The sequence below is a fragment of the Acomys russatus genome, chromosome 19 (assembly GCF_903995435.1).
Source record: "Acomys russatus chromosome 19, mAcoRus1.1, whole genome shotgun sequence".
Lineage (NCBI taxonomy): Eukaryota > Metazoa > Chordata > Mammalia > Rodentia > Muridae > Acomys > Acomys russatus.
This window is the reverse complement of record NC_067155.1, coordinates 6,978,214-6,989,432: the sequence shown is the minus strand read 5'-3', so window position 1 is coordinate 6,989,432 and position 11,219 is coordinate 6,978,214. Positions and strand designations below refer to the sequence as shown.

The following is an 11,219-nucleotide window of genomic DNA, read 5'->3' as shown; positions in this document are numbered from 1 at the left end:
TTTGGTTGTTTCTGTGTTTTTCCACTTAACATGTTCAACCTAATATTGATTACATATGATGGAAATCACATAAAGCAAAACCACACAGGATGGGACACTCCTGAAAAACATAATAAATGGTTTTCTTCATATTAGAAAGAGTCATAATCTTATCTGAGAGGTCAGAATAGTCAAATTCAGAGAGATTGGAAATTATTTTTAGAGGCTGAGGATAGTGGAAGGGAATGCTGGAATTACTACTTAATGAGTTTAGGACAGTAGATTTGTAGTGGGATGAAGGTTGTTTTGGAACTAGAAGGAGGTGATGGTTGCCCAACACTGTCAATGTGCTAAGAACCACTCAATGGTTCACTTAAAAATTCAATAAGGCAGCTGAGCAAAGTAGTGAGTACCAATACTAGTACTTGGGAGAAGAGATAAGAAAATCTTGATTTCAAGGCTGTCTTGCATTACATTTGAGTCCTTATCTAAAAAAATGCAATCTTGTGGCCACAGATAACTATATTGTACCGTGCCTTTAAAGAACATAAAATGATTTTGAATGTTGACAACAGAAAAAGATATATTACATAATGTATATATGGGTGCCTTATACACATGTACAATTTAAGTGTTTATTTCTGTTAAATGTTGACTTGGGAAAAGGGTAATCCCCAGAAATATTAAAAGAAAAACCCTTCTTTGTGGTACTCATCATGTCTACATAGGGTTGTCTCTTCTAGGAAATTATGTGGGATTATTTGGAAAATACCTGCACTTTAGTGTCATCAAGTCCTTGCTTCCAGCTAGGGTCTGGTCCTTACCTGGACACTGAAGCTTCTATTTTGCTGGTATTTTATATCTTCAGATAAGAGTAGGCATCTGTTAGGGACAATGGAAAGGGTGGCTGTCTATCCATGCTGCTATTGAGAATTTTTTGGTTTATTTGCATATTTATTTTTATAGTGGTGATGTTGGAATTTAAGACTTCCCACATGATAGGCAGATGCTCTACCACTGAGTTACAGCTTTCTGCCCTGGAGTTATTAAAGTAGGTAGACCTACATTTTAAAAATCTCATCAATTGATGAGAACACATGCTTTTATGGGTATATATTCTGTTAGAAAGGAGAATTAAGGACAGAAAGAAATCATTAAAAATAATCTTCTCAAAGAGTTAGCCCCCAAAAAAGAGATTGGTTTTAAAATCAAGTGTATCTGTATGTGGCTATGTGTACATGAGTGCAGTGCTCATAGAGGCCAGAAGAGGGCATCAGATACTTTGGTGATAGTGTAACAGGCAGTTGTAAGCTGTCCAGTGTGGGTGTTGGGAACTGGATTTGGGCTTTCTGGAAGAGCAGTACTTGCTCTTAACTGCTGGGCCACCTCTCCAACCTACTTCTACTTCCTATTCTTGACTCCACTTCCTGTCTCCTGACTTCACTTCTTGCCTTCTTATTTACTTCTAGTCTTCCCTTGTGTAACAGCATTCCTGTGCATAGCATAGGCTGACAGAGTGCCATGGTAGTCATGTTGTCTGCACTGCTGTGTATTGGCAAGTAGAGGGATTTAAGGAGTGGCCAGATGTCCAGGTCAGGATTCAGTGTGAGAGGCCCCTATCATCTTATTTAGGGGCCTTGGATGTGGTCTTGGTTTGGGGGTGTGTGGAAAATTACTGTACCTCACTGGGGGTTTTCTTCTAGAATTGTGGCTGAGCTTGGCACAGGAGGATATCCACTAATAGTTTCTTTAATGCCCTGCTCTTCAGTGACAGGTGAAATTGGGAAATATGGCTTAGTTGATAGGAGCCTATGAATGATGTTTTGAGGTGCCCATGAAGTAAGTTCAATGTTATAAAGAACTGTGTAGGAACAGACTGCTGCAGCCTCTTGTTATTTCCTCAAGGAGCCCCCTCCTCCCCTCACCCACTCAACCTCACTGAGTCCTTGTCTGCCTCCATGACATACAAACACGGATATGCTACAATGCCACTATGTTGCTGAAACGATGAAGTTGCTGAATTATGGAAGGATGGTCTTGCTATATGCCTTATGAAAGTACTCACAGTGAGAACTTCCTTCCTGCTTAAGAGTGTGAGCAGATCCAAAATATGTATATGCATGTTTTGCCCTGTCAGGTAAAGACTAGGTTCTCACAAGTCAGTAACAAAGAGGCTGATGATCCAGGTAAGTCAGTGTCATGAGGCCAAACACTGTTTTGCTTCCTCACCTCTGCACATGTAGCTAGTAGTGAGCCCTCATGCCATGTCTCAGCTGAGTGTAGCTTGTAGATAGAGGATGGGTCTGAGAGTATGGGACATAGGAAATATACATCACCAAGAAAGATGAATTAAGATCCCAGCTAAGGGGCTGGAGATATACCTCAGCTGTTAAGAGTCCCTGTTTCTTTTTAAAAAGGACACAAGTTTGACTCACAGCACCCAGTTCAAGTGGATCATAATTGCCTGTTAACTCCAGCCTTCAAGGATCCAACATTTGATTCTGGCCTCTATAGGCACCTTCATATATGTGTACATGCACACATATAGACAAATACACAAACACTAAAAGACTCTGGTTTCCCACTCACAAAACCTTTGACCAAAAATTTACCCTGTCAACAAAGTGTGCAGGATAAAAGGTAGAGCAGAGATTGAGGGAAGGGCCAAATAATGACTGGCCCAACTTGAGACCCACCCCATGGGAGAGAGCCAACCAATGACACTATTGACAAAACTTTGCTATGCTGGAAGGCAGGAGACTAGCATAACTGTTCTCTGAGAGGCTCCAATCAGTAGCAGATTGAAACAGATGCAGAGACACACAGCCAAACTATTAGGCAGAGCTTGGGGAGTTTTGTGGAAGAGTGGGGGAAGGATAGAGGGACCTGGAGGGGACAAGAACTACAGAAGGCGACCAACAGGGTCAACTAACAGAACCATGGGGGTTCACAGAGCCTGAACCACCAACCAAAGAGCATGCATTGACTGGACTGAGGTGCCCTACACATAGGCAGCTTGGTTTTCATGAGGGTCCCCTAGCAATTAGAGTAGGGGTTGCCTCTAACATGGACTCTGTTGCCTGATTTTGTATCTCTTTCTCCTATTTGGGCTGCCATGTTGGACCTCAGTGGAAGAGGATGAGTCCTGATGCCACTTGATGTGCTGGTGTGGGCTGGAGGGGGGCTCCCCTTTTCTGAGGTGTCGAGGAAAGGGGGAAGGGAGTGGGAGAGTTGGGACCAGAAGGAGAGGAGGGAGGGGGCTATGATTAGGATGAAAAGTGAAATTTAAAAATACAGTGAGGGGTGGGGTGGGGGGTGGGGAAGAATCTGGTGAAAAAGCTTATGTCTGGATAGGTGATAGCCCCCAGTGTGTAACCTGATATTATTGTTTTGATAAATAGTCATTCCTTCTTTGTTCTAAAGACCTAAGCTGCTCTTAACCTGAGACAGAAAAGTTTCTTTGGCTGTAAATCCAAATCCAAATCACAACTATGTAGGCTTGTAATTCCAGTGCCAGAGTGGTAAAGACAGGAGTATTAGCCAAATCAGGGAGTTCCAAGCTTACTGAAAGAGGCTGTCTCACAAAATAAGGTGAAGAGTGGTAGAGCCAAACACTGACTTCTGATCTTCACATGCTTATGAACGAACACAAATACATTCATCTCCCTCTCCCCCTCCCCCTCCCTTCATCTTCCCCTCCCTCTCCCCTCCCCTCTCCCCCTCTCCCACACCCTTTCCCTCCCCCTCTCCTACACACACACACACACACACACACACACACACACACACACACACACACCAGAATTACTTGGAGTATTTACTCAATGATAAACAGCATCTATAGCTACTGTTACCTAAATAGCTTGGATCTTAAAACCCTAACTGGAGGTAACAATGGATAAAGAACAGAGACACATACAGGAAGTCTGGGATCAGGTGAATGTTTGCTACCATTGGGAGTGAAATACTACTTCTAGCAACCCGGAACCTCAGCATATTTATGAAGTATAGCACAAGTGAAGAGGTTAGCAAAGTTTTGGTAGGTGGTCTCTGTAGGTAAGCAGTCTCAGGTTGTAATGTTATGGTTAACACTGAAGGTTTTAATTACTGTTCTTGAGAAGTGAAAAAAAAAATCAAAAGAGCATCTTTAACATGTAAGCCCTTAGGTTGTACAAGCTGCACCCTAGTAGCTCACTTTTATTTTCCTAGACATTGAAAACTATTCTTGGCTACCAAGAAGATACTTGATAACCTATGAACATATAAAGGGGGAGGAAGTCCCCCTTAGGCACAGTCATAGGAGAGAGGAGTAATGGGAAAATGGGAGGGAGGGAAGAATGGGAGGATACAAGGGATGGGATAACCACTGCGATGTAATAAGAATAAATTAATTAAAAAAAACAGGAAAAAAAAAGAAAAAAGAAAACTATTCTTAAAATTGACTGATCCTGTAAAATTAGCTGTAAAAATTTATTGCAATATAGTCAGAAATTTAACTGCTATTTCTATTTTTGTAATCAAGCTTGCTTACTCTGCTCAAAAGGCGACTAGGACAACTGTAAATATGTGTGTGTGTGTGTGTGTGTGTGTGTGTGTGTGTGTGTTAAAATAAGCCTTTGCTGACACATAGGCAGAGCACATGTAATCACGTGGTTTTTGCATTTATAAGTCTTGGGGTGATATTACTAAAGGCTGAGTCTTGGGAGGGCTCTCAGGTGCAGTCCTGGCAGCAATCTGTCCAGGTGCCAGTATCTAAATAAAAAGCCTCTTCTCATCAAAATTTATTCATGATCATGGTGAATCCAAGTGCCCCAGACCCATAACAGGAAACAGCCAGGAGGAGGAAGCTGTAGTTAGTTACTAGTTTTTATACACACTGGTCACTCAATTGTACTTGAACTCTTTAGGAGTGCTTTGCCATCCTTTCTGAGCCTTTCCTGGGTAAGCCTTATCCAATCCTGTGGGGTGAGGCTTTGGAGTCCTGGACATGGTCATGCCTAGGTCAATAATACACAGTTCAAGCCTTCATTCTCTGTGCTTCCCCACTCTCTATTTTTAGCTGCGCAAGGCCTTGGCTTTGGTGCCCAGGGTTGTAAACAAAACATGAAAACAAAGCCTAGCATATACTGGTAGGGGTATAGAAATATAGGTACAACCAAACAGTTGCCACATTCATTTCCTGTTCTGCATTCTCCTTTTCTATTTTGTAGTAATTTCCTTGGAGATAATACTTTTCATCTTGTAGGGACTCTCATTAAGATGCAGGCTGTTCCTAACACAGCCACAATGCCTCAGACCCACAATTTGACTTGTCTACAAGATGTAAAGGGTTAAAAGACGGAGCAGAATTGGAAGGAGGGGCCAACCAATGACTGGGCTAGCTTGAGACCCATACCTTGAGAGGGAGCCCACCCCTGACACTATTGATATTCTGCTATACTTGCAGAGAGTAGCCTGGCAAAACTCATCAGAGGGGTTTCACCTAGCAACTGATGGAAACTGATGCAGACACCCACAGCCAACCATTAAGTGTAACTTGGAGAATTCTGTAAAAGACGGTTAGGAAGGATTGAAAGATCCAGAGGGGCCCAAGACACAAGAAAAACCTATAGGACCAACTAACATGTAACCATCTGGGCTAATAGACACTGGACTGCCATCTGGAAAGCATAAATGGGATGGACCTAGGCCCTCCTCACATTCATAACTGTTGTGTAGCTCTATCTTCATGTGAGACTTCTAAAGACTGAGCAGGGGCTGTCCCTGACTCCATTGTCTGACTTTGAATCCCTTCACCTTAACTAAACTACCTTGTGTAGCCTCACAGAAGATGACCATGCTACAATCCACAGTCCCAAAGAAGCCAAGGAAGGCCCAAGGGCATATGCTTGAATCTCACTCAGATTAGGAAGATGAGCCTAATGCTACTGCAACTTGATATGCCAAAGATAGTTGATATCTATGGGAGGGCCTCCCCTCTCCTGAGAAGGAGAGGAGGGATGAGTAGGAGTAGGATGGAAGATGAAGGAAGTGGGAGGAGAGGAGGGAGGTGGAGCAGCAGTAAAGATGATGATGATGATGATGGTGGTGGTGGTGGTGATGATGATGATAATAATAACAATAATAAAAATCAGGATGTTCTAAAGGGACATGAAACATTTCATCCTGTACAGCAAACCTTTACACTTAGGAAGAAATCAACTCAGTGACTCAGGAAGTTTCCAAAACTGACCAAATATACTAGGCCCCTTGCTCCCGAAGCATACATCAGTAGTAAGCACACGGAGAGGCATTCTCAGACCAGAGGAGCTGCCTGGAAGGGACTCTCCAACCTGCCCAACTGCCGGCAAGCTGTGCAGTGTGCTCCAGGTTGTCAGATTTCTTGAGCCATTCATTACACATGCTGGGGGTGGGCTTCAGTAATGCAGCTGCCTTTGAGTCATTGCTATTTCTGGAAGTGATCCCAACGAAACTTCGGTTTACAGAGTTAGAACCCATCAGTAAACACAGTTCTTCATGAATGCTTTCACCTTTATTTCCCAATATACGTGTGATACAAACATTTCACATGCAACACTATCTAGTGACTTGTGTGTGTTTCATACACAGACCTGTGTGGAATGAAGGACAAAGACACGTGGCCCAGCTATGAACAGGTAGCTTAGAGTGCCTTCATCCACATCTTCAAGGCCCCCTACTTCTCTGGATGACAATGATTATCAATGGCCTCAAAAATGAAATGAGGGAGGGAAGATATCCTTTTCTTAGAATACAGCTCGTCATTCTTAATGGTCAATTGTGGATGCGTCCTTTTCATGTTTTCGATCAGCGTCTGTATCCTGGGGTTTGTTTCATCAAATTGCAACCTAGGTCACAACCGGGGGAGAAAAATTGTTTGTTGCTTCAAGGATATTCATTAACATTTCCCCACGTGCCTTAGATGTCTCATGGGTCACTTTAGCACTATACTGCAAGGTAGAACTGCATATTAATATTTAAATTTTTATTTTGGTATATGGTATATACATGTGTGCCCATGCATGTGTTGGTGGAATACATTCCTGTGGCTGCATATTGAGGCAGAGGTTGTCACGGGAATGTCTTTCTCAAATAAATTCTTTACCATAATGTTCCTTCCCTAATTTTTTTTTTGTATAGAGTGTTTTGCCTGCATGTATGTATGTATGCTACATGCATGCCTGGTGCCCACTTCCTGTGAGAGCTGAGAAGAGGGCATTAGATCATTGGAACTTTATTCAAAGATGGTTGTGAACCACTATACAGGTGCTGAAAACAAACTTGGCTCCTCTGCAAGAGCAATGAGCGCTTTTTTATTTCTGAGCCATCTGTTCATTCCCTGCTATCTTACTTTTTGAGACAGGGTCTCTCACTGACACCTTGGAGCACACCATTTTGATTAAACTGGTTGTCTAGTAACCTATAAGAATCTTCCAGACTCCATCTCCAAGTACTGGAGACCTGTATGGACATGCCTAGATTTTGAAGTGGGTACTGGTGACTCAAACTAAGATTGTCATGTGAGCACAGCAAAAATTTTACCCACTAACGTTCTAGTCTCATCATATTGTGCCTCATGTCTATATTAGCCTCAAAATCATTATGTAGCTATGGATTGCCTTGGATTTCTGATCTTCCCACTTCCACCTTCCAAATTTACCATATCATCCAGTTTTATGCAGTTATGGGGATCAAATTCAAGGCACCCATGAAGCCAGTATACTACCAACTGAGCTACACTGATTTAATAGGGAAATGATATCTTAATACTGCAGAGACACTGCATAGCCACGGGGCCCTTCAGTCATTATATTTTGAATCAGGATCTCTGACTAAAACTGGAACTCATAGATTTGCTAGATCAAGCTGTATATTAAGTGTTGGGGACCTTCCTGTCTCTTCTTCCACATATTTGGGAGTACAAACATATACCTTCATGTCTGGCACTTATGTAGGCTCTGGGGCTTTCATGCTTGAATAGCAGACACTTTAATATGTTATCTTCGCAGCCACTTGGAAAAATTGATCTGTGCTATTTGAGAAAGTATCTCATGCTGTAGTCTAAGAAAGCTTGAAACTCACTATGAAAGCCCATGTGTGACAGGCAATCTATCTCAAGTTCCCAAGATCCAGAAAAGAGGCCTGAACCATCACACCAGGCTCCCACTTTTCTAGAGTCACCATGTTAGACTTGCAATTTGTTTTCCCTAATAGATAAGTGTCTAAGAATTGTGGCTTTTTGGCCTCCCAAATATTCACTCTGTAACTCAGTTTACCCACCAGTACAACAAGAAGGGTCAAGAAGAAGGTTGTTAAGTTTTTTTTTCTGACCACTGGATGTGGTCAACTCAGGAGGCAGAGGCTGGCAGATCTCTGTGAGCTTGAGGCAAGGCTGTTCAACAAAGTGAGTTACAGGACATCCAGAGCTATACAGAGAAACTTTGTCTTGAAAAACTAAAAAAAAGTATTTCTTGACTAAATGACAACGGAGGAAGCTGGTTGTTAGTGGCCGATGTCAACAATGAACCATTCTGTAGCACTGGGCGACTCACTCCCACCAAAAAACCTCCATGTAGGAAGCACTATGAAATAGGAGATAGTAGATCTATACCTGAGTGTTTGAAGGGGGCAAATGTTATGTCCCAATGCTCCACAGAATGACAGTATTGCATCAGGTCCCAAGTTGTTCTGAGCCAGGTCTAGAGTCTTCAGGGTGCTGTTTTCTGTGAAAGCCTCAGCGAAGTCACAGGCGCAGATGGGAGTGATGGAGCATCCACACAGCCTTGCAGACAAAACACAAAACGTATCTCATTAATTCTTACCTAGCACTGGACTCTGTATACTTCAATATTCACCTTCTAGGCAAGCAATGCTTGCTGGTACAATAGTGGCATGACAGTTAAGGGGCTTACCAACAACTTTCTGATTGGATTTGAGGATGCTACAAAGGAAGCATTTCTAGTACTGTAATCATGGTTGAAAGTTTTCTAGTAGGTAACCTGCTGGTATTTCACTAGATGGCCACATTGTAAAATTATCTTAGAAAACTTCTGTTTATAACTACAGATCTGTACCTTCAAGTTTAGCAAGAAACACTTTTTTTTTTTTGCCGTGACTCAGGTTAATAAAGAAACTTATAAACTTATCACAATGCTGAGAATAAGTGATGAAGTGCTCAGCCATAAAGGGTCATCTTCATCAACCTCTCACCATTTAAGGCTCAGGGAAACACTGACCTCATGGCTTGGCAGGTGTTTGAGTAATAATGATAGTTTCTTTTTAAAATCATGACAGTCATGTTTGCAGCAGATACATCTCATCCTGCTTTCTAAGATGCATGAATGAGATGATATACAGAGGAGTTAGGCATGATTGGTATTGTGTAGCAATTTCCTCCAAGACAAATCATCCTGTCTTAAGCTCATTAACACACAGGATGCTTAAGGCAGTTGTTCTCAACCTGTGGGCAAAACCCTTTTTTGGGGGCCAAATGACCCTTTCACAGGGATTGTCTAAGACCGCTGAAAAATGCAGATATTACATTACAGCTTATAAGGGTAGCAAAATTACCACTGTGATGTAGCAACGAGTATAGTTTTATGGTCGGGGACCACTGTAATATGAAGAACTATAAAAAGGGTTGCAGCATCAGGAAGGCTGAGAACCACTGTTCTAAGGGGCAGGTGGATAATTTTATCCTGAAGGGGAAGCTTCTTAAGATCAGAAGTAAAGTTCAATAGCTTTAAGAAGCTCCTGAAACTGACAGACACACTACCTTCCCCCACCACCGTGCATATATAAACAGTAAGGACTGCTCGAGATAACCCCCAGACCAGCTGCGCTGCTTGGAAAACATGTTCTCCAACCCCTTGTGCCACCTACAGGTTTGCAGTGTGCTTCAGGGTTCTGACTTTCCTGAGCCATTTTCCCATGCTGGGCTTTGGTGATGTGACTGCCTTTGAATCATTTTTTTTGCTTCTGTAAATAACCCCTCACTCATATATATATCAGTAACCCCAATAAATCCACTGGTTCACCAAGTTGGACTTTGGTGGCAACCTTATTTTGGTCTGTCATCAGTTCCTAATCTTGCACTGAGTGGATGTTTATTCCTATCTTCCCAGGAACAGTGTCACACAGTAAGTAAGTAAGGCAGTCTTTTTTTATTGGTGTACTAACAGGGTATTAGGTGGAATCCAGGACCACGTCTATGCTAGGTGAGCACTAAACATTAAACTACATTCCTGTCACCCAGAGAGCAGTTCCCACTGATACCACTACTCTCCTGCCAGCAGATATGCACCAAAATCACCAAAGCCTGGTTCCCTCCCTGTAATTCTGAGGATGCTCCTTCCGTGTTCTTACTAGCATAGACTGCAACCATGATGGAGCCTTAGATGTACTGATGCCTCTCTTACCTCCTAGGGATTTATAGGCATTTCTTGGTTTCTGAGAAAGTGAGATACATTTCCTTCAGCGATGTAGCCACAAGTAAGGTGCTCACACATGAAAGTTCTTATCTATGGCCAACCCTGGTTAAAATCCCTGGGTCTCTCTCTCTCTCTCTCTCTCTCTCTCTCTCTCTCTCTCGTCCTCTCTCTCCTCTCCTCTCTCTCTCTCCTCTTCCTCCTCTCCTCTCTCCTCTCTCCTCTGTAACAGAAACTGGTTAGAAATGAATCACAGGGAGAGTGACAAGGGAGGGTAATGGATGTAAATATGATCAAAATACGTTATACACAAATATGGACAATTCACAGTGACTGCCATCATAACTCATAACTAACATATACTATAAAAGATAAATTAAAAATAGTGATTCCTGAGTGCAATAGTACTGATGATAGCCAGGCATGGTCTGATTCCGGCACTTGATAGGCTGCGGTAGGATAGTGAGTTCACGACTGTCATGTAGACATCTATTGAAATGTCCTGTCTTACACCATAATCATATGGTTGTTTTATTCTTGAGACAGAGTCTTATTATGTAGCCAAGTCTGGCAGTAAACCCTCAATTCTCCTGTCTCACCCTCCCGAGTGATGGCATTGAAGGGATGCACCACACCACTTCCAGCTTAAGATTCTTTCTTGTAAAAAGAAATACTGGTGTCTGGAGTGCACTCCAGGGATTCTGTTTTGATTATTCTGTGGTATTGCTTGGGTACTGACAATTTTAAAAGCTACAGCATTTCTACTAAAACATAGAAACTGAACACTGTAGATAT

General features: G+C 42.3%; 1 protein-coding gene across 1 annotated transcript in view; it reads right to left on the bottom strand.

Moving 5' to 3' along the window:
- Positions 1 to 6,673: 6,673 nt before the first annotated feature.
- Nlrp2 (NLR family pyrin domain containing 2) overlaps positions 6,674 to 11,219 on the bottom strand; it is a 46,302-nt gene continuing 41,756 nt past the window's right edge. Inside the window, exons 11-12 of the mRNA XM_051161832.1 lie at positions 8,609 to 8,779; positions 6,674 to 6,845 (exon numbers count right to left, since the gene is read on the bottom strand). Of these exons, the coding sequence (XP_051017789.1) occupies positions 6,674 to 6,845; positions 8,609 to 8,779 (343 nt within the window). The remainder of the gene's footprint in view (positions 6,846 to 8,608; positions 8,780 to 11,219) is intronic.